The sequence below is a fragment of the Perca fluviatilis genome, chromosome 20 (assembly GCF_010015445.1).
Source record: "Perca fluviatilis chromosome 20, GENO_Pfluv_1.0, whole genome shotgun sequence".
NCBI lineage: Eukaryota > Metazoa > Chordata > Actinopteri > Perciformes > Percidae > Perca > Perca fluviatilis.
The window spans coordinates 19,545,572-19,569,454 of record NC_053131.1 but is presented as its reverse complement, the minus strand read 5'-3'; the positions used below and the strand labels follow the sequence as shown (position 1 = coordinate 19,569,454).

General features: G+C 41.1%; 2 protein-coding genes across 12 annotated transcripts in view; both read right to left on the bottom strand.

Moving 5' to 3' along the window:
• The window catches only part of evla (Enah/Vasp-like a), a 37,309-nt gene extending 24,915 nt beyond the window's left edge, over positions 1 to 12,394 (bottom strand). Inside the window, exon 1 of one of the 4 annotated variants that reach the window (XM_039786464.1) lies at positions 11,964 to 12,394. In XM_039786464.1, the coding sequence (XP_039642398.1) occupies positions 11,964 to 11,968 (5 nt within the window). In that variant the 5' untranslated portion in view covers positions 11,969 to 12,394. Of the gene's footprint in view, positions 1 to 1,820; positions 2,192 to 6,100; positions 6,396 to 11,963 lie in introns of those variants that run through there. The other 3 variants (XM_039786463.1, XM_039786462.1, XM_039786467.1) reach the window with 3 other exon arrangements.
• A 297-nt stretch (positions 12,395 to 12,691) lies between these two features.
• Positions 12,692 to 23,883, bottom strand: part of eml1 (EMAP like 1) — a 55,876-nt gene continuing 44,684 nt past the window's right edge. For 7 of the 8 annotated variants that reach the window (XM_039785931.1, XM_039785928.1, XM_039785924.1 and 4 more), the window contains 17 exons: positions 23,309 to 23,438; positions 22,291 to 22,440; positions 21,037 to 21,106; positions 20,620 to 20,730; positions 20,420 to 20,515; positions 18,736 to 18,870; positions 18,454 to 18,553; positions 18,145 to 18,296; positions 17,493 to 17,618; positions 16,825 to 16,956; positions 16,199 to 16,266; positions 15,984 to 16,072; positions 15,738 to 15,835; positions 15,293 to 15,380; positions 14,979 to 15,074; positions 14,752 to 14,882; positions 12,692 to 14,623 (listed from right to left, as the gene is read on the bottom strand). In XM_039785931.1, the coding sequence (XP_039641865.1) occupies positions 14,498 to 14,623; positions 14,752 to 14,882; positions 14,979 to 15,074; positions 15,293 to 15,380; positions 15,738 to 15,835; positions 15,984 to 16,072; positions 16,199 to 16,266; positions 16,825 to 16,956; positions 17,493 to 17,618; positions 18,145 to 18,296; positions 18,454 to 18,553; positions 18,736 to 18,870; positions 20,420 to 20,515; positions 20,620 to 20,730; positions 21,037 to 21,106; positions 22,291 to 22,440; positions 23,309 to 23,438 (1,898 nt within the window). In that variant the 3' untranslated portion in view covers positions 12,692 to 14,497. The remainder of the gene's footprint in view (positions 14,624 to 14,751; positions 14,883 to 14,978; positions 15,075 to 15,292; positions 15,381 to 15,737; positions 15,836 to 15,983; positions 16,073 to 16,198; positions 16,267 to 16,824; positions 16,957 to 17,492; positions 17,619 to 18,144; positions 18,297 to 18,453; positions 18,554 to 18,735; positions 18,871 to 20,419; positions 20,516 to 20,619; positions 20,731 to 21,036; positions 21,107 to 22,290; positions 22,441 to 23,308; positions 23,439 to 23,883) is intronic. The other variant, XM_039785925.1, reaches the window with a different exon arrangement.

Below are 23,883 nucleotides of genomic sequence, written 5' to 3'. Positions count from 1 at the left end.
TTCTGTATTTTCTGACTGTGTGATACACATCTATTACAATATACAGAAATACATGTTAGTGCCTCTGATTACGGGCGTGCTGGCACTCACACATAAGAATGAGAAAACAGTTCAATTCATTCAACAAGGCAATGCAAAACATGAAAAATGGTCAGCCACATCCATGTTAACTTATTACACTCAATATTTACTTACGGTAATACTATATGTAGTGTACATTTACTTAATATTGTCATTCTGTTTCTACATATTGCATTTCTATTACTGCGATTTCTGTCCACTCTGGATTAGGATTAGGGGATATGGATAACAGCCTGTATCACAGTGTGTGCAGGTTGTTATTAATATTATCGTGATCTAGTAAATATTCAAATAAATTCATTGAAAAAGAGGTTGATAGACAGGAATGTCTGTTTTTTGTCTAATCCAGTGAACTAAATACCTGACAAATGAGAAACTTCATTACATTGATTCCCAAAATGATTTGCAACCTAATACAATATGCACTATAATATAAAAAAATAAGAGCAAAATGCCAAAATATATGAAGATAGACATATTTACCACTGCATCTCCCCATTTTGTAAATATGACACCTGTCTGGCGAGGTTTTTTGTGTAGTTTTTCCTAATCTACATTAAGAGTCTGTAGATATATACATACTTTACAGTCCTCTTAAAAATTGTGATTTGACACTGTATAAATGAAATTGACAATGATCCTTTCTGAAATCTATGTTAAATAAATATAGTGTGATTTTCTTTTTGTATCTGACTATCGCAGCTCTCAGTAAGGCAAAGTCATGGTCCTGCTACCATCAGGTTCTGATGTCCCACATAGTGAAAGGTTCAGGTCAGTTTTAAGCAGCAGCTGCACATACTGTACACATAAAACCTCATTGTCTTTATTTTTAATCCCCCCTTCCTCTCCCTCATGATAACAAGACAGCCAACAAGGCTGTTTGATCCTACACTTCTCATTTAGGACAGCAGCAGTAGGCGAACCTCCCTCCCCATATCATCCATCCTGCCAGCAGAAAACAGAGAGAGAGAGAGAGAGAGAGAGAGAGAGAGAGAGAGAGAGAGAGAGAGAGAGAGAGAGAGAGAGAGAGAGAAGGGCACTGGCCCGAAAGACTGCCATTTCAGCCAGAAGCCATGCTGTCTTCAATGCTTGTGTGAATTAAACATGTATGGAGCGCTTACAGAGCCCTGCTATTCAGAGATGCTCTATGTGAGGCTGCCGAGTGTTTAGAATAAAGAAGCTGCTCGGTGTTCACACAGTGGGCTGCATCCCTCTGGCAGCATCTCTGGCTTGGACTGAAAAGATGCGACCAGGCGGGAGGAAGAAAAGGAAAAAGAGGATCATGAAAACAGATCACAACTTCTGACACTCTTATACACACTTATACAAAAAGGAGTTAAATGTCAGTTTTGTGCCAAGAAAATTATCCATGCACACAATAACTAATCCAAAATAACCTAAATTCTGCATCTAAACGTTTGTTGTGGCCAGATTAAGATTACAGATTAGTATTTTGGCTCTGATTAAAATACAACAGGGAAAGATTGTCCCTGTCCCTGCTGCTGGAATTTCATCAACACATTCTTCGCACACAATGATTGAACCTCATTGATCAAATTATCAGACGTGCACATACTCTGAATCACAACTCGCTCTATTTCAATCACCACAAATGTTTCCATCTCTCTTTTCTTGCTGCCTTTGACATTTAACTTCCATCACTCATCGCTGACATATACTGAAACACACACACACACACACACACACACACAACACACACACACACACACACAACAAACCTGGCAGAGATGTGGCTGTAGAACAACCCTGAGTCACTGACACTCTGAGGGAGGCAGTAACGAAGCACTTGAAGCCGATGTATGTCCATTTTGGTAAACAGAAAAACAACAGCAGCAGCAGCGGTCTGTCTATGACACAAACTCCCTGTTGTGCTGCTCCATTACCTTAAGTTATAACTCATTAAAAGTTAAACCTCCTGATGAGAGTCTGCCAAAGAAATTTCAAACAGGAGCGACTACTGCACAAACAAAACAAAAAACATCCACTTAAAAATGGAATGAGATTAAAAACGTCCCTCAGGTCTGAGTTCTTGTACTGCTGCATTCGCTATGATCCATCCAGCAACAAAGAGATGACTGACGGACAGACTGGCAGGGATGAAGTCAGTGAACAGCCTGTTGTCTGACAGATATGAGCGCGTGCGTGTGTGCATGCGTGTGTGTGTGTGTGTGTGTGTGTGTGTGTGTGTGTGTGTGTGAACCTCAGTGCTATTGTCATACTGTTAACCCAAGGGAGATTACCTCATATCCGTCTCAACCAGCTTCTACCCCCATCCACACACATTAATGTTTAGTGAGTGTGTGTGTGTGTGTGTGTGTGTGTGTGTGTGTGTGTGTGTGTGTGGGGTTTGGGGGTTTGCTCCTGATACCCAGCCCCCCCCTCAACTCCAGCCTGCTGTTGCCATAGCCACCCAGTATTAAGCCCAGCCTGTATGAACTGCCAGCGGTCCATACTGTGGCCAGCTCCTATTGATTAGGATGCCCTTTACCTCAGAGGACACATGTAGCGGGTGAATACACACCAACATGTACAACACAAATTAACTGGAAGGGTATGCATGATACATTTCTGTTAACATCCACTAAGTAATTGACTAACGGCAACATTTAATCAGAATTTGATCCACAGGACATTTTGGAAGTCATCAGCTTTATCGTTGGCTGGAGGGACTTTGTCCACACTGTAGTCCAGATTAATTGAAACTAGAGTTTATCTTTAGCCATGCTAGCGCTTCGGTCAGTCATTCCATCACTTTGGTCCGGACTAATATCTCTCTATAACTATTGGATAGATGAAATTAGGCCATAAAACGTACATATGTATGGTTCCCAGATGATGTATTGTACTGATCCCCTGACTTTTCCTCTAGCGCCACCATGACGTTACAATGTGTGGCTTTGAGGGAAATGTCTCGACAACTCTTAGATGAATTGCCATGAAATTTGGTACAGGAAGAATTGAAGTGTAAGAAATGCAGTAATCCCCTGACTTTATCACTTTGTTCAATTTATGATCAAATTCCTAAAAAACAAAATTACATTCCCATCAACCTCAGCTGTATTTTCTGGTTAGTGCTAATTGGCAAACGTTAGCATGATAACATCCTTACTAACTAACATAATGAACATGGTGAACCTGCAAAACATTAGCATGTTAACATTGTAAGTGTGAGCATGTTAGCATGCAGATGTAAGCATTTAGCTCAAAGTACTGAAAATGTGCTTGGTCACAATTCATTACTCGTATGGCAAAATGATTATTATTATCATCAGATCTTTAAAACTTTCAATTATCTATATCAGCTTAAAAAAAAAAAATATCCAGTATCGATCTGGCTATGACCAAAACATTACAATACATGGGAGTACTGCAAAAAGTAAAAATCTAGTAGTGACTACTACTACTACTCTTCCTCATACAATTATGATCCATGGAACAATGATCGAATTGACATACATACATATACACACATATATATATACATATACATACATACATATACATATATATATATATATACCCCATATATGTTCTTAATATTGCCCTTCAATTGTGTAACGTCTGATTGACTTGGTTCATAATGAATATTTGTCATACAGAAGCTCATTCCTAGTGTTGTTACATCATCTCAATTCCTCAATATTGGTAATGTGTCAATACTGTTATTGCGTTTCACATAGTCTACATTAAATAAATTCTGCATGGATGTCACTCTTTTCGGCCAGATGTCCATTAACTTCCGCTTTCTTTGTGTTGGAATTTTAAACTCCGGTCGATTTGTGAGGACTATGGTAAACCTTTTCTCAGATCTCTGCAGGGTAAATCGAGACAGTTAGCTAGACTATCTGTCCAATCTGAGTTTTCTGTTGCACGACTAAAACAACTTTTGAACGTACACATATTCCACCAAAACAAGTTCCTTCCCGAGGCTATTTTGCAGAGGCACTATTGCTCCATCCAGCGCTTAGCGCCGCCCAAGACGATTGTGATTGGTTTAAAGAGATGCCAATAAACCAGAGCAAGTTTTTCCCCGGAATGCTATGTGGAATAGCCAGACCCTCCTGCGCAGCGGTGTGGAGGAAGGTCTGGCAAATCAAGACTACCTTTCTAGCAGCTAACACTGACTGCAAAGCTCTTAGACTTCAGAAGGTCTTATTGACAAGTGTGTCAGATCATAAAGAGTCAAAGAACCAAAAACCGTGCACACTTTCATCAGGTACATAAAGCCTCTTTTTCAGTTATTTTACCATTGCTTTCCTAAAATATTGAATCTACAATAAGAGGGGTTGACATGAAAATTATTATTAAGCAAGTAGATGAATGTGTTCATTACAATCACCCAGAACAGACAAAGCTACGATGCATCTAGTCACAATATTGGTTTCAATGTGCAGTATCAATATATCAAATGAGACTTAAGGATTCTTTGATGAAAGCTTGATTAGGAACCATTGTCCTAATTTAAGGAGATCATTTGGTGGTATATCTACAGCAAGCAGCAGAAAAGCCTCCCAGAGTGAAATCAGCATGTTGACCCCCATAGCGACATCACTTATTCATTACATATCTGTGTACATGCCAATTGGCCCCCAGGCTAATTGTCATGGACACATACAGTACAATATGGATAGCAACCCCCACTTCTACGCACACCCCTCCCCCACCTCTCCTTCTCTTCTGCCTCACTCCACCTTCCTCAGCGCTCTCCAGTCCTGTCACTAATCCTGATCCTTAAAGGGAAACACTGCTTCCTTTTGGAGGAAAAGACTTTATAGGATACACAGAACGTACGAAATGAGTAGGAAAAGTCTGCCCATATTTGATACAATGCTGTGATTTCCCAGTCAGTGTGGAATCATATAATGCTGCAGACTTGTATTTTTCTTTGTATCTTGCATGAAGAACAAGAATATGTAGGCTATGCTTGGAGGACAAGAGAGCGGCAAGAACAGGAATATCTGACAGCTTAATGGGAAGACATGACAATGGTTGAGCAGTTAGTTTTCAGAAACCTGCTTTAAGGTCATGTTCTCTGATAAACATGTTTACAATGATGCTGTAATATATTATCTAAGTTTTTTGTTACATTTTGCAATATTATAATCTGAATGCCAGTATGAGAAGTACCTCATAAATAATGAACATACAGTGTGAGACAGAGAGGTTTCCCCTGTGATGTTGTACTGTACTTTACAGTAGATTACTAGAGTACAAGCGGTCAACCGTAAACCTCTGATGTTATCTCCTCCGCCCCACTCGGCTTCACATCTGTATTTGAGCTTTAACAAATCACCACATCCCGCTGTAATCTTCCAAGGCCATATTATACAGAGACCCCTCTATCCTCGTGTCATCTGGCTTTTGATAGTCCTACTCATGCAGCCATTCAGAGATTAGCGCTCTATCCCTTTCTTCCTGTCTTTCTTTCTCACACATGCAATGAGTCAGAAGGGATCCGTCCTGTGAACGACAGAGAGCAGCTGAGCGGACACACTGACAGACGAGAAGAAGCAAGAAACTTCCCAGGAAAAGACTGAACCAATGAAAGATTGCTAAAGGGTAACCAATCAGGCGTCTCTGCTAACAGCTGGCTCCAGAGAAAACACAGACAGAGGGGTGGAAAGGAGGAGACAGACGAAAGAAAGTCGGCAAATCCTAGAGGAGATTTTCCTCTACCATTTTTCCTCGCTTTCTATCCAACTTAAGCCAGTTGCATTATTATAAGCTTTATAACAGCATGTAGTGCTGGAGCGATATGCAGAATGGTACAAAAAAGAAATACACGTTTTCTTGCAAACAATCCTACAAATGCGGTTTTAAGAAGCAAACGCATTCTGTGGTGTTAAAGATGAGCCAGGCTTAAAACAGAAGCAGAAGAAGCAACATCATTACAGCCCACTCCAAAGCCAATTTTCCTTTGACTGACACAATTCCAAAAGGACAGAAAAACTAAAACAAGACAGAGAAAAGATGATGATGAGGAGTCACGTTGGCTTACCCAAAATCGTCCAAGGAATACATGACGCTGAAGAAGACAGCCCCAGTCCTCAAGCAAAGGATGAAAAGAGGTATAAAGAGGGAGATTATGGAAGAGAGGGGGAAGTGTCAGCCTGAGAGGAGAGAGCGGTACACATGCTGTCTGACGCTGAAGCAAACTCAACTTTCCCCTTCTTCACATCCTGTGAAAACGTTTCCAAAATAAATCCACTGGGCCTACAGAGCAGACATAAGACTGAGACACAGGGAGAGTGGGAGGGCAGGAGTGAGCGAGAGAGATGAGGAGTGTCTGTTGCAACAGAGTAAGGGAATGTAGAAAGAGAGAGAGAGAGAGAGAGAGAGAGAGAGAGAGAGAGAGAGAGAGAGAGAGAGAGAGAGAGAGAACATGTGACTGGAGCAGACCAGTCACCTCTCTCCGCTCTTAGGATTGTGGAGTGCCTTCTTTCAACCTCCAAGGAATCATTTCCACTGGATGAAAATTACATGTTAGCCTATATAGGAAACCGGAGTGCTTTCACAACTTTCTATGGCGTGTACAATTCAGCTTTAAATAGATTCTACAGTAACAGATTTTTTTAATGCATGTAAGATACGTATAACCCCTAATCACCAATTGACTACATGTGTGAAACACACATCAACACACCACTTTATTTATGTAGCTCAGCTTTCATAAAAGAACACAAGTTTCCAGGGCAAAATTAAATGCACTGCAGGAGCAGATGTAATGATTAGTTTTCTATTCAAGCAACAAAGGATTTCATTCATCTAGTGTAACATTTGCGGTTTCCTTGTGGCTTTATCAGAATTTGTCCTCAACCCGGTGGTCCATCTGGCTGAAGCAAACGTAGACTATTAAGCTCCTTTGCCATAGCGAGCCGAGGTGTGGGAAACAAAACAAAGAGCAATGTAGTCCACCTAAGGATTAGGGGGCTTTAGAAAATGATAAGAAACATGCAACAGAACCTGGAAGGTCAGTCAAATACAAGATAATCTTATTTTTACCCCAGAACAGGGCTTGTATGAAATAGGCTACAGGACCATGCATGAAAATGAGTGGCTGGTAAAGCTGCAGATACTAATGTATGTATTTGGCAATGTACGTCCAAGGCCAAATTGTGTAAATGTGTACAAGGGGAGTAAAACTCGTGAGCTGACTCACACTACAATGTTAAAATGGGGTTAAACTGCAGTATGCAGCCTCGCTGAGCTGTAAATGCTTTTCACGGTGTGGTGGGGTCACCTGAAACGGCCTGTTTGACCTCCACCAATCCAGCGGACACATAATGTAGATTTATCGTCAAATCTCTAACAACACAAAGCCTGCATATGATGTAAGATGTCTGGGATATGCTAGAAAATGACCAGATTACAGTATGGGTATAATGGTTTGTGGTGTTTAGAGTATAGTATATGGTTTATGATAAGTGCAGAGCAGAAAATCACATGGGATCAGATTGTATTAAAAAGTGTAAAATTACCATTAAACATGGTCTCAGTGCACTTTACAATTAAAGGAACAGAAATAACAAACAGCAACAAAACAATTGAACAGCATTAAAGCAGTAATAAACAATTCAAAACCAGCAACTAGGGCTGAAACGATTCCTCGAGTAACTTGAATAATTTGATTACTAAAAATCCTCGATTGAGAATGATTTGCCTCGAAGCTTTGTTTAATGATCGTTACCAACGTTGTATGGCTCACGGTGTTTCCGCACGGATGATTATTACTGTCGCACACCGGGCTGCTGTCGATACCATAGACAGTATATAATGGACCAATAGACCCCGTTGCTCTGGACGGAGACCAGTGAAGGCTATTAGAAGCACTTTTCCGGTGATGGCCAGCTTTACTGCGCAGCCTCCAACTGAGAGAATGTGACGTGAGCAACGTGTCTGAAAGTTGGAAGTCTTCTGGTAGCTGTGCCAAGAGAAATCTCAATCATTCCCAATCTTACAGATACGGAGAGTGTAGGTGTATGTAAGGAGATAACATAAGCATAGGCTAATTATTGCTAACTAACATGCTAGTTAACATTACTAATTAAACCTAAACAGCTCATGTAAGTCGAAACTGCCTGCGAGCTTCTCCTGTACTATACGGTAATTCCTCTACTATGCGACAGTAAGTCACTTGGTTATGACACAATCGTTAGCTTATTTTTACAAAAACGTCTGCTACGGAGCCATAACGTGAGGTACAAGGTAATGGAGCGTTTTATACGTTGTTGTGTTTCTTTCGAACTAAACAATGGACAAATAGAGTCTTCAAACATTTCTGATGTAAAGTTATTCGCAGTCAAGTGACGTAAAAAAAAAATGGCGGTCAGCGGAATGCTAACAGGAGGTGATGGCCAGTTAGCAACAAAATGGCGCCATAGATGGCTCGAGTTCTGAAGCGAAGCTTACCCCCTTGGTCGATACGGATACATGCCATGAAGACTGACGGCAGCATAAATAGTGAGGGGCTAAGAGAAGAGACAGGCTGGAGAAAACGACAGAAAGTGTCCAAAGTTTGGAATCAGTTCAAACGTAATTAAAACGAAATCTCTGTACAGTGTGTCTACTGCAAAATTGAACTAGCTTACCACAATAATAGCACGACGTCAATACTTCAGCATCTCAACAGAAAACATTGAGTCTAACTTAATCCTCCATTCCACGAAGCGTAACTGACAAAAGTAAATCACAGAGTCATATGGACGATGAAACTACACCAAACATGGTGTATGAGGTCCAGTGTATTTCCATCAAATGGTAAACGTATTATTTACTTTGCAGACACAATAATGCTCAGAAATTCTAATGGAGATAATCTTGAACAGTAGTTCCAAACCTTTTTGGCCTTTTAAAACAAAGCAACGTCTACTTGTGAGCTATCGTCACCGCTTCCATGTCTGTAGGTTATAACCACGTAAACCAAAAAGGGATCTTTTCCCCCAGTTTTATCTGAATTATTTTAGGGCCCGAAGAGGTAAAATTATTCAGTAGGCTAAGTTACATGGGGAAAAAATGCTAAAATAAAGGCATTTTTGATTAATAGAAATATTATATTGTGTTGGATTTTTCTGCTTTCCTACACTAAATCTTCTTGCAACTAGGGGTAGAAATCTCCAGAAGCCCCACGATACGATATTATCACGATACGGTATTATTGCGATTTTAAACATATTTCGATATTCTGCGATATATTGCAATATGCAAATAACAATTCTGTATCTTTCTGTACATTACGGGCATATAGACTCTGGTACAGAACCATATACTTCACTAATCAGTTACTGCTGACACCTAGAGCAGGTGAACAAAACAGCTTCAACACTTCTTGACAAAACCTGAGAAATGTTGTAACCTGTATGTTAGGGGTGCACGATTCAGAAAATTCAAAATTGATTTTCGATTCTAAAACGATTCTCGATTAAAAAAACGATTCACAGTATGTAAATGTACTTTCCCCATGTGATTGCAGTAGACAGTTAAAAAAAATATGAATTGGTTTTTGGAATGCTATGAATCGATTTTGAATCGGTAGAGCTTGAATCGCGATTTGATTATGAATCGATTTTTTTCACCCCTACTGTATGGCACACCTTTGCGAAGCACTGGGTATTAAAACTCAGAACAGAAACGTGTCCTTCAGTATTGCAAGGTGTCAAGTACCAAAACTAGCGTAGATTGTCTGGGGAGTTTAGTAATCTTGTTTACATATTGTTTAAACATTAAGTGTCTGATTTAAATTTTGCCAGCTTTAGACTATTTTATTCAGGAAAATGTTTTGTTCTGAAATTCAGGTAGGCTATCATATCCCAGTGTAGTGCTGATTTAGTTATTTCGGAGTTAGAAGTCCTTTTCCTTTCCCCTGCCTCTAACTGCTCTCCCTGAAAGGCTGCACCAATGAAACCCTGGAGAATGTGAGTGTTGTGGCTGTACGTTGTGACGCTGGCTCACGTGGAGCTCTCTGATCAGCTCGGAGGGCAGCAGTTGCCTGCAGTAAGATGCATAACTCAGCGTTTTACCTTCCACTGGCTGCACTCGCTCATTCTACCTTTCCTAACGATGAGTCACCACAACAAGTAGCTTCAGAAAACATCCTGCATTAATAGTACAGGACAGACGCTTTTTGCCCTCTTCCACTGTTTCTCACACAACCCACTGTGCCTCTCTCTCTCTCAAATGTGCACACACACACACCCACCCCAAATGACGGCAGTCAGTCTGACAAGGAGAAGAGTAAGTAAGCATTGCATAATGAAACCACTACTGTTACCGGACTAAAAACACACACACACACACACACACACACACACACACACACACACACACACACACACACACACACACACACACACACACACACACACACACACACACACACACACACACACACACACACACACCTCTTACATAAATGCAGCAATGGAAGCAGTGATGCTGAACAAATTATCTTATTGAATTACATCTTCCTCTTTACTCTGCAAAAAGAAGAGCCAGGTCACCTTGTTGTTGCTTTGTGGAGATTTAAGACTTCCCTTTTGGGCTTGAGTCAAAGAGCAGATCTGCCATTGGCAACAACAAACACACAGGATGGGACTCAAGCTTACAGAAAAGAGGAAACACCATGTTCATCCAACTGGACTTGAAGACATGAATCTTACATGTTTACAGTCTGAGAGCAAAATAGTTCAGCTACTGGCTGTGAGTTGTGTGAGGTTACGGGGAGGGGTGAATTATTTGGATGAGTACTTCACACACAAGATATCCAGATGTGAGAGCACCTATGGCTTTCTTTCTTTCTTTTTTTACCATTATTCCTTTACTCTCTTTCGGTCTCCTTGTTCTCTCTAAAGGGAGTAACACCACAACTACACACCCAGAGTCACATACACACACATGCAGACAAACAAACACTGGTAGCTACAGTAAAAGCAGAGAGAGTGCACTGTATCTGAGGAGAGCTGTCAGAGCAAATCTGAAGCCATAAAACAGAATAGCGCAGGCTGCAGCTACGGAGACACAGAGGAGTCAAACTAAAGGCAGTAGGGGGAAATATAAAAGGACTGCTTCATAAATAGAACAAAATACAGAGAGACACTGCTGCTGGAGAAGATTTGGCCCTCCGTGCATTCTGCATACCAACATAAGCAGGGAAAGGCTCAAAATACCATCCACGGGCTTGGACATACAATGAGGATTTAAACATGAGACACATTTTCCATAGGCTGGATATGTGCATGTGTGCATTCGTCATGGAGTAGGCTTTTGAAGGTGTGTGTGTAAGAGGAGGGGGGTGGAGAGTCTGATAACCTGCCTGGCAACCACCAGAATAAACACCCTCCTCCTCCTGCGAGGGATATATGCGCCCTCACTTCGCCTATTAGCCCTCCTGCAGACACTTACACTGGCCGGTGCATCAGCCACATTCAACGTTTTATATCAGCAGGTGCAGAGTAATGCTAATGTGGAGAAATACACGATGCTGTCGTTTCCATGACAACATTAGCCTGGCCTAAATCCTGTACTGAACACACTGGGTGGGTCCGGTGGTGACAATAGCGGGCTAACATTGGGGGAAACAGCACAACTGATAGCCTACATTAATCACCTTGTATATTAGGTGTACAGCGAATGTTAAAGGACGCCGATATGGAGCGGAGGCCCGGTGGGTGGGACCCTGCATGCTTACAATACTGCCTCTAAGGAGAGAAATGACGCCACAAGACGTCTAAGATGCTGCGGTTCTTTGCTACATTATTAGCTATTATATATTCCTATAAAATAGGCTACATATAAATGCAGTTGCATGCTAGAGGATGGGTGTCGGTGCGCATCTGTCATGACGAGCGCATGGTGCCGCCGCTTACCTCATTCTCTCGTCTTTTATTCAACCGGGATGATGGAACCGACGAGGCTGATGAATAGAACCAACAGTCCGCTTGTTTTTCTGTATAAACAGTCTGGGAGGCTTTAATCAGCCCACCAGCTTCCAACCTTGTGTCCCTTATGCGCGCGTGTAAAGATAATACAGGCTGATGATGAGTCGTGTGTTGCAGAAACGCTAAGCGAGGACACGAGCGTTTTCTCCCATCCGCTTTGTGCTCCGTTGTCTCTGCTCTCCACACGCACCGCGACGTATCCTTAAATCCATGTTCAGCCGGGGCTCGTGCTCGGTAGAAGACGGTGAACGGTGGTCGTCAGCCGCCTCCCTCATGCCATATTTTATTCCCATTCGGAGTGTTTTGGTGAGGTGGAGAGATTTGAGGGAAAATGCTAATGCCGCGTGCGGCGTGCGAAGGGAGAGAAGGGAGCAGAGCGGCTCAATGCTGCCCACCTGCGGCGAAGACGCACACGTGCAGCCCACTGACGCCCCCCCACACACATCCCGAGATTACCATTATGAGTAAGTATTCCTATACAGTATAATGATATGGTGGTATTCTGCTGTAGTAAGATGCCCATACACTTTATGATTATATTATAATATATTTACACATATTTTAGGGATTTTGATCAGACTTCCTCTTGAACTAAATATGTAATATGTAATACCCCAAAAAAAAATGAAGTGGAAAGTATAAGACACAGTCTCATAGGAATTTCATATTGCATTTACTTCTAGACAAATGTTAAATGTTCAATGGTATGCTGCAGCCCCAAGTGTTTAGTGGTTAGACAAATCATGTTACATTCACACTGTAGAGTGGTGATTTTACATCACTGCTGTTAGATTTAAGCGGTTTTCCTGAAAAGATAACTCCAACAATCAGCCAACCGTCAGACTTTTAAAATAACACCAATATGCCTCCTATATCAGTGGCAGTTATGGTCATACTAAAATCTTCTGAATCCCTGTCAAACAATTCTTGTTTATTCATGCACGTGTGTAATATTGGCCTGCTGTTAACGTAAAATGAGGAGTGTGGAGTTTGAAAGCAGACATTGGTTCATGAAAAGCGCTGGTCAGTACTAAATGGAGATTTGCTTGTTCTATCGTGCAGGTAAATAGACCTGCTGTATGTTTATCAGACTAAAGCAGTGCATTACAGAAAAACACCTCAAAAAGGTTCAGTTAAATATCTTGCCAGTGACTGATGGTGCACAACTGAGGAGCACACCAGACAGTAAACAGTTACAGTGCAATGGTCTCATCCTTCCCCTTCCCCCTAAACTGATCCTGGTGCAGTAAATGCAGATAGATACATATTTGAAAAGACTTCACATCAATGAAAGAAAAAAAACAATACATGCTTACTTCTCATTTTCCTTGCACCTCAAGGCAAAGACAACAACCCATTCCAAAAATCTGAAACACTTTCAAATACTGTATATTCACCCACATTTTGTTCACATCCGTTTCAAGCCTCTCAGTATCTTTACACATATGGGACAAAATGGGGATTTAATGCAGGGAAAAACTCAAAGAAACTGAAATTGTCAGTGAAGGATTTGACTCTTGATCAATAAATAATAGGAAAGGTGCCTTTTTTTAAGACCCGGAAACATTAAAATGTACAAACATGATCAGATAATGTTGCAGAAAAGGGTTCAAATCCTAACTCTGAATCTAAATGTTGTAATTTGTAGTTTTAAATGGTGGGTAACATCACATCTGACTAGATCTTTTATTTATTCATCATGTCTTCCAAATTCAGCATTTGTCTCAAGTGTATAGGTAGTTTTCATACACAATTAGTCAATGCAAATAAATCAATAATGGCTGGACAACAGTTGAATCTTAGTTGATACGTCTCTATGTTTAAGTGTCTTTCCTGAGTTGTTAAATACAAAATGAAAGAAAGTTTACCAATTAGAAAATCACCATGTTCTTTCTTTCCATACACAGCTATAATTGTTCCAATGCTCTTGGATCTCCAGCGCGATGATATTCAGCCTGAATCTGACACCTGATCAGTCCATTATCTGTGGCAGGAGTGTGCACAATATAAGAACAGTGAAAGCAAAACTACAGATGCAGTCAGAAAGTCAGAGCCTTTGGTTCTAAACAGATTTGATCCGTTTGATTTGTTTTGTCTCATATCATTGGTGATTTGGCTAAAGTACATGGGAGAGCTATTTATTCATAATGATTTTTTTTTTTACATGTAGTGTGAATAAAGAAAAGGTGAAATATTCAAGATTTTTGTATTTCAAGCAACCGTACACCTCCAACAGTTTCCAACAGTCTCATTTGGGATCTGAGAGCAGATCCGGAAGGAAACCTCGGGTTCCTCTTCTGTCAATTCACTTCACTTCAGGCAGATCCACTTTTTTTGTAGTGTCTGAGTTAATTTAAGTTTGATTTGGTTCAGTTTAGTGCAGTTCAGTTCAGTTTGCCTCAGCTGGGCTTCAGGCCCCAGCAGAAGTAAGAAACCAACAGTATCTGTTTCTGTCTGCTCCCTCAGACTATCCTCCACTGCATCACGCTCATGTCCTTCCCTCCAGTTGACACCAGGTAGCCGTCGTCATACAGGAAGGTCACGTTGGTCACGTGACTGCTGTGGCCGCCGTAAACATGGCTGGGAGCCTGAATAGAAAAGCACATATCGAATTTTGCCTTTCCATAAACTATGAATCAAAGTTTGACAGGACACTTGATCTCCTTTTTGACATTACTGAGATGAATATGTTGAATGACAGTACACAGTATCTTACCCTGAACTGTGAACAGGGGTATGAGAATAGGTGGACCTTCCCAAAGTCGTCTCCGGTAACCAGGAGGCTCTTATCACTGGACCTGCAGACAGCGTTGATGTCGGTGCCATCTGAGCCGTCGGGCCACAAGCCTGAGGAGCAGAGAAGAGCAGCAGAGACGTCTATTGAATGGATATTAAAACACAAACACACACCTAAAGAGGGAGAGGGGAGGAGCCTTCACTTACCAAAGACCTGGAAGCCCAGAGTGCAGGTGTAGGTGGCCCACTCGATATCTCTGGTGGTCTCCACACTGACCACCTGCTTACACACTGATGGGATCCCTGGGAAAACACACACAAACCAAATACACAACATGTTTTAGCCCAATATCATGGCTACGTTCCTTTTAACAAAAATAGCTTCTTATTTGGTTGTGATTATGTACTGTTATAGAAAAGTTGTCATGGGCTTACATCAACTCAATTTCTAACTGAACAGAAACTGCATTAAACAAACAAAACCACAAAGGATGTGAGACGATGACGGTGATCATACTTACAATACAGTATCTCATAGTCCCCTGAATTTGATACCAGGTACTGGGAGTCCACTGACCAGTCCAGGTGGGTGATGAAACTTGAATGACCCTGAGATGTGATACAAAAGGACCAATTTAGATCATTTACCTTTACAGTGTTCCTGGAGTTAAGGCATTATGTTATTTCAAGCACCAGAAATAATCCTAAAAATGTGGATTGGATTTGATATAGCAACCCTTAGTCATTATGTTAGTACGTAGTTATCGTAGACGCAGCACTGTATGACTCAGCTCATTGTCATTTATCATTTTACAGCTTTTGTATCAACACACACTGAGGACAGAGTGTACAGAGTGGAGGCCCAAATATAGAGCGGAGGAGGGAGCTAAAGATAAAGATGATGCCAGGAGGAACTAAAAATAACAGAGCTGCAGATGATGGTGGACTGTAAATACAGGTGCTCACCGAGCACTTTCCCACTCGGCTGTACTTCCTCCCATTTTCCGCCACAGCATAGATATAGATGTAGTTGTCGTGGGAACCGATGGCCAGGAAGTTACCATCTAAATAAATGAAAAGAAGACAGGAAGATTAATGTTCACAAAATAAAGTTAAATATGTCTGAGGTCCAAATGAAAGAAAAGAAACGGACGGTTAAAACAACACTCTGCATGTACAGGGGAAACATGTCGTCAGCAGTTATTAGCGTACCTGGCCCGTAACACATAACAGACAGCTGTTCATTCCCATCCGTGTGCATTGTGACAAGATCCTTAGAGTCCGTGTCCAGTACGAGCCACCTGCAGGATCAATGACAGCTCAACAATCTGCTTTTTAAAATCTGCTCTACAAAATCGTTTTTCTTGTCACTTTTTTCATGTAAACACTATTTTTTTTTTGTGTTTTCTGGTGATTGGATCCCCTACCTGCCAGTCTGGGTTCCTATGGCAACCACAGCTCCAGATGGGTGGAAGCCTGCTGATTGGGCAGCATCCTGTCAGAAACAGGAAGAAGAGTAGTTAATAAATGTATTAAAATTTTTATTTTGCTTACTATTTCTCCATTTGGATGTTTGAGCTTCACTGTGCAGAGTGATGTACATGCAGAGTTTAACACTAAAAGGCTGTTTTCATATTTCGCGTTTCACCAAGTTTCCATGTGCTCACCTTAAATCTCCGTTTAACAGGTAAACAGTATGTCAGAGCAGGATTGTGTGACATCACAACTAGTTTGAAAGCCAATCGTGGAGTAATAGATTTGATATCATATTACTCTGATTGTTTCCATGTTCGTTTGTACATTTTAGCTGCTAAAAGTAGAGTTCTTGTTGTTTCTCATTCTTTTTTTTGTGATCAATTATTTATTTATTTTCTTACAATCATTCATACATTGGAGAGGAAGCATCTTCAAAAAAAACAAAAACAAGAAACCTTAGGTTTGTTTCTCATTCTTAAAGACATCAGAACTGATAAAATAGTGTCTGATTCATCATCTGTTGAGGGCTGTGTAATTCCCATGACTGACCCCAGGGGGCAGTGTTGGCTAAACTTACTTCCATACTCTTGGTCCAGATGAGCTGATGGGAACTTGAGTCCCACAGGCAGACCTGCCTGTCATAGCCACAGGTGAGGAACTGAGGCTTCCAGGGGTGGACAGCCAGACCCCACAACTCATCAGTGTGACCCTGTAGAGAGGAGAGGAGAGGAGAGTTTTTCTTCTTTCACTTCTATTTATTCTTCATGTGCTACAACATCCCAGCCTTGCAAGTGAAACCTTCACTTTGTCCAGTAGTTGAACAACATCATCACAGTAGAGCTGCAATGATTAATGATACATTAATTAATCGATAAGAAAATTAATCTGCAACTACTTTGGTAATCGATTCATCGTTTTACACAAAAATGCTCAATGTTCTCTGGTTCCAGCTACGCCCAATTGAGGATATGCTGCTTTTCTCTGTGTTATTCTATGGTAAAGTGAATATTTTTTGGTTGTGAACTACTGTATTGGTCAGACAAAACAAGACACTGCAAAATGTCATATGGGTCTCAGGGAAACTGTGATGGACCTTTTCACAATTTTATGATATTTGATAGACCAATTGAAGAAATATAGTCGAGAAAATAACTGGCAGATTAATTGATAATAAAAATAGTTGTTAGTTGCAACCCTGCATCTTAGTACAAATGTAGAAATACTATACTAGACAGTTGCATCTACCTGCGTAATAGGCATGAATTCTCCATCCAAACTGCCTTGCAAAACAAAGTGCTTGGTGGTACCGATGAGCACAGTCTCCCCTCTGCCCTCTGCTATGGTCCGGATGGGACCAAACAACTCAGGCACCTGTGGAGAAAATACAATAATCATTTAAAACACCTGTTCATGTGGAATCCAGCATTACCAGAATAAACATCAACTAATCTTTTACTGCATAATGTGGTCTCTGCAAAGCAAATAAGACATGAGTGATCCATAATTCCCATCACTATAAATATCCATGAATCTCATTGAGAGCACAAACCCATCTCATCCTCTGTAATATTTATGATATGGTGCAGCATTCAGAATGCAAAGTTTGACACCTCAGGCAGGATTGCAATTTCTAGCTAATATAAGCAACCTACTTCAAAAGAAAGAGCTGGATATGCAGTTTAACATTTTATTAAAACATTAACAGAAAGTGGTAATAGCAGATCAGATCATTAGAATGCTGAAGAGCTCTACAGCGGAGCATTAAAAACCCATGCATTGCTGTATTAAATAAATCTTAAAAGTATGACATGCATTTTACCCTTATAAACTTCCATTTATTTTTTATTTTTTACGAGCGTCCTCGGAATATTTATATTCTGTTGAACTTTTTCCTCACCTCCACTGTTTGTATCTGCTGATAGCTGCTGTCCCAGGAGACGAGCCTGCGGTCTTTCCCTCCAGACACCAGCGTTCCGTTCCTCAGCATGCACAGAGCAAAGATACTGCCCTCGTGAGCTCCTTGGATGACGTGGCTGATACGATTAGTGCCTGCGTGACAGAGATGGGATGGGATGGATGAGAAAGTTCAGTTGGATACAGCCAGACATAAAGGTCGAGTACTTGGGGCAGATTTAGAGACAGATCAGAGATCTCATTGGGCCACTCTGTATTAATAAAGGTTGAATTAATCAATTAATTAACATGCCTTTTCCCCACACCAGGATGTTCCCACTTGAGTCTCCTGTGATGGCGTCTCCATTTTCTGCAAAGGTCACACACAACACAAACTTGGGCTTCTCTTGTTTCTGCAAGAAACAAACACAAGAACACACATATTGTTTATTTTTTTGCCATTGATTCTCCCTATATAGCTATGAACAGGATCATATCATAACACAGGCTGTCATGATTGCATTTGTGGCTCTATATCAAACTTTATTGCTTGATGTTGTTGACCTAACATGTGGGAAACATGTGGGTGTCTCACCTCAAACAGTCCTTGCTTTTTGACCAGTACACCTTTCTCCAGGTTCCAGAAATAGAGATGGGACTTGCCGCAGGTCACTACGATATTGCTGTCTGTCGGGTGGAAGTCTGCAGCAAACACCGACTCGTTGGAGCACTGAAAAGAAACACATAAAACAAGAATGAGTTGAGATGAGAAACTACATGCACACCTGTTTAATAGAACATTTATTTAAGCAGTATATCAGGTGTATATATCTTAATTAAAACACAGAAACACAAACACACACACACACACACACACACACATATACACACACACATACACATATATATATATATATATATATATATATATATATATATACATACATATACATATACACACACACACACACACAAGGCATGAAGTTAACTTTTTTGACCACCAGCCACCAGCCACCAGCCACACAGCCAGTGACTTTTTACCAGCCACTTTTTTTTTGCCTCATAAAAGGTGAAAAACAGGACTTGCTGTGTCTCTATGATCCTGTCCTGTCCTATTCATGGTAGCCTACTCATGGACATTGCGCACATGCTGTAGTAGGGGAGCCAGCCTTGATAATACTGCATAGGGGTCCAGTGTTGGCTCGTTACACCACTGCATATAAGAGATGAGAGGACTGACAAAATCAGGAGTAGCCTATGTGCACCTCAACAACAAAAAAACACTTGTGAATGTGGACCATTACACATGAGTTTTTGCAAAGAAGTTGCAACTTTTTTTGTATAGTTCTTAAAAATAAAAAAATAAATAAAAAGGAAACTTGTTTTGGGGAGAATAATAATTAGTACTATGAATTAATGAATTACTCTGGGCTGAGATTTTCTAGGAACCTTACCAAAAAGGCTCAGGCTGATGATGTTGGTATAATATGAAAACGGCTGGTGGATTTAAGACACAAAATAATAATTTACTGAATGAATCAAATACGAACATATGTGTCAGTGGCTTGTTGATCTTTACATTGTTAGTTAATGTCCTATCCTGGGCTGGGACTCACATTCATACGGTTTCATATTGGACTTTAACTTATCATTGCACTTACAATAAAGTAGCTGTCCTCAATTTAGGTCCTCCTGTAGGTCTCATCTGCGTTTTTTGATTGTGTGTGTTTGTGTGTGTGTGCGCGTCAGTCGCGGGGGAAACGGAGCAACAGGCCCGCCCGCTGCAGACAGCTGACAAGATGAAACAGCAGCAACGTTCAGAGACTTAAGATTGAAAAATCGTTACAGCGTACATTGATGTTACAATGTCTACATGTTGGCAGGACGGTCTGAAAAGTGTTGCACGGTCTATCACTGTACGTTTGGTTGGTAAATGTGAGATGTTCGAGTCACACACGTCTCGTCTTCATAACATACACAAGGAAATTAATTTGACCCGTTCTCCCTCCCGCTTGGTCAGTGGCTGCGCGATAGGGAGCCCCGGCTGTCAATCAATGTCTTCCAGTGATGCGGGCCCCTGATTGGACCAGGCCCGTAAGCAACCGCGTACCCTGCTTACCGATTTACGCATCTGAATCACTCAATTCTCATTGGCTACCCGCCAAAGTGCAGGTAGATTGACAGTGTTACCCGCCAATTGCAAAATTCACCCGCATTTGGCGGGTGTTAATTTCATGCCCTGTATATATATATATATGCACACACACACATCCACATACCTTGACCTCAGCCAGTCTGTCCTCTCTCTGCCAGTCCCAGACGGAGAGGACGTGGTCATTGGAGTCGTCTACGACACACAATGTATTTCCTCCATTCTAAAACACAGAAAAAGACCCAAAGCCATGCTTATTTACTGACAAAATAGAAACTAAGTACAGCCTGAAACTCCTTGTTAGGTGTGTCAGTGGTGTTTCCTTACCGACTTGGAGAAGGCCAGGCAGACCAAGGCTCGGTCGAAGAAGCCTGTACCTAGAACATGGAGTGTGTTGAGGCTGACAGAGTCCCACACACGGACATGAGGAGCCAGCTGCTGCCAGGAACAAAAAACACACAAGAGCATGGGCACACCACCAGGAGAGGTGTATTATCAGTATGATGCGATGTTAGGCTTACTGAAGGCCTCACTGAACTCACTGAATATATAAGTGAACACAGAGCGAATGTGTTTCAGCTTCCCTGTCTGTTTATTACTGTAAGCAGAAATGTCTGAAGCAGCTTGATAAACTCATCTCGATAAAAATAATTTCTTAAAGAAAATAGCAAAACTCCTCACTCCCGTAATATATCAGACGGTGGAAACTAAAGTGATAAAATATCAATAAGAGACCTCACTTACTTTTCCATCCGAAGAGGTACCCGCCACCTGACCGGTTGCTATGGTGATTTTATCGGGGTGGACGGCCAGGCTGTTGAAGAGAAAGACGTGAAAACAGTTAAAAGCCTTTCAACATCAAAAGGAGCATTTGAATAAAGATGAGCAACGTGCTCGCAGAACATGAAAGGAGGTTTTTAAAGCTGTGAACATGATATTCACTGTAGTTACCAAACACCGTCTGCACTAATGTGAGGGGGAAACGAAACAGTTTAAGATAAATTCATCCCCTATTGGCCACAGCGGTGTGGCAGCATTCGTAGCTCTAACACTTCGTCTTCAAAGGAGTAAGAATCTGTTCGCAATCCATCCTTTGATCTGTAATCCAAAATGTTCATTAATAATTTGAACGTTTATTAACCCCAGGGTGTACTAACATAATCATGGCCGTGTCTCTTTAAAGGTCCCATGACATGCTGCTTTTTTGGATGTTTTTATATAGACCTTAGTGGTCCCCTAATACTGTATCTGAAGTCTCTTTCCCGAAATTCAGCCTTGGTGCAGAATTACAGCCACTAGAGCCAGTCCCACAATGAGCTTTCCTTAGCATGTACCATTTCTGTGTCTGTAGCTTTAAATGCTATTGAGGAGGAGAGAAGGGGGTGTGCAAGGTGGAGGGTGGGGGCCTTGACCAACTGCCACTTTGCTTGTTTTCAAGCCATGATGTCTCTCTCTTTCTCATGGGTGGGCAAAGCAGAGAAAGGGGAGGTAACCTTGCTCCTTATGACCTCATAAGGAGCAAGATTCCAGATCGGCCCATCTGAGCTTTCATTTTCTCAGAGGCAGAGCAGGATACCCAGGGCTCGGTTTACACCTATCGCCATTTCTAGCCACTGGGGGACCATAGGCAGGCTGGGGGAATTCAGGAACTCAGATTAATGTTAAAAAACCTCATAAAGTGAAATTTTCATGCCATGGGTACTTTCAGGTTACCCTCATCACACTACACACTTTCTTACTTTCATGCTTGTAAACAAATGAAGGCATTCCAACACACACACTTGTTGTGCCTGCTCCCTCATTACAGTTATTCTGCACTTAGTAGGCATCAAGGAAAGAAAACATTCTACAGCCTATGAGGATTGTATTATATCAACTCTAACAGGGAAAAGAGATGAAAGGTAAATGCCAGATGTGATATGGGGCTGCAGTAAATGACTGAAGCAGTCCCTCGGGTTAGTGTGTGTGTGTGTTTTATAATCCCCAAGTGTCTCTCACCATTTGATGTCATCCGTGTGTCCGGTGTAGTGTCTCTGCAGCTGCTCGTCCACGTTGAACAGGACGACCACTGAGGCGATGAAGTACACCGTTTCTCCAGTGGGCAACAAGTAAAGGTTGGAGCGACAGTCTCGACCGCGGTAACCATAACTGGACATTAAAAAAGGTCAAGGAATAAAACAGAAACTGTATCCAAAGTAGAGCTGAAACAATTAATCGACTGTTTTTCAAGCAAAATGCCAAAATTTCCCCAGTTACAGCTTTGCTGTTTTTTTTGTCTTCTCTGATAGCAAACTGAATATCTTTTGGTTTTAGACTGTTGGACAATAAAAATAGAACTTTGAAGACAGCGGCATGGGCTTTACGAATTTTGTTTTATAGACCAAGTAACGTATCCAGAAAATAATCAGCAGATTAATTGCTAATGAAAATAATCCTTTTGTTGCAGCCCTAATCCCAAGAATTAGAAAAGTTAAGGATCTATTTGCTTACACTCTAACCAGCAGGTATAACGTTTAGAGACAGTGACGAATATTCACATTTATTTAATAACATGAAGGTAAGAAACCACAAAAAATACATTAAAATGCACTCAAACTCTAACATTAAAACACACTGTGTGCATGAGTCTAATCTATCAGCAATCTAGTTCATACTGGATTCAACATATACGAAACATGCAGCCCTGTGTGTGTGTGTGTGTGTGTGTGTGCTTCTTCAGATTTAATCTTTTCTTCATCTCCCTTACGGCTTTCTCCCCATTGGGTTTCTGCTAGACTGATCAACACAGTACATTCTTTCATCAACACATGAAAGAAAGAGAGAAAGCACAAACTGAAACAAAATAAAAATAAAAGAGCACAAGAGGAGCTGCTGACTGGTTGTGCCTCAGCCTGCCAGCTGTAAGCAGGTTATTGCTGACTGCAGGCTGCAGAGCGATGAGCCTGAAAATGAACGTCTGAGCAGATCTGGTCGGAAAATTCCCTGTGCAAATAAAGTGAGAGATGAAAAAGGATACACCCAGTCCAGTTTGAGTTTGTTGCTGGGCAGGTCGGCTCTGGCCTCCAGGCAGTAGCTGTCCACCTGGTCCTTGGGCATGTACATGGTGATGGGACGACCCTTCAAGTACATTTTCACATAACCTTCCTCTGGAAAAAGCAAGAGAAAGGATCAGTGAGATAATAAAAAAATACAGATGTGACTGCTGGAATTATGTCAATAGCACGTTTTATATTTTATGACAAGTATGCAAAAAGCACAGACATGACACTGAAGCATAATACAGTGTGTTATTATGATGTGAATGACAATCGTGACAATGTTGATGAATGTAAGATGAGATGATGAATGGAGAGATGTGATGTGATGTTTTTTTGCTATGAAAAGGACAACAAATGACAGAATTTGCAAACACAAACAAATTAGCTTTTTAACTGACTTTATTAGTCATTTCAAATACATTCTTATAACAACAAAGAGATTAAAATGAACTGCAAACACTTTCAAAACTCAATATTCAGCTTAGAGCAGAGGTTAACCAACATAAAATGCAGACACAAGCAGAGCAATGGAAATGTTACGGGGGGAATAAAG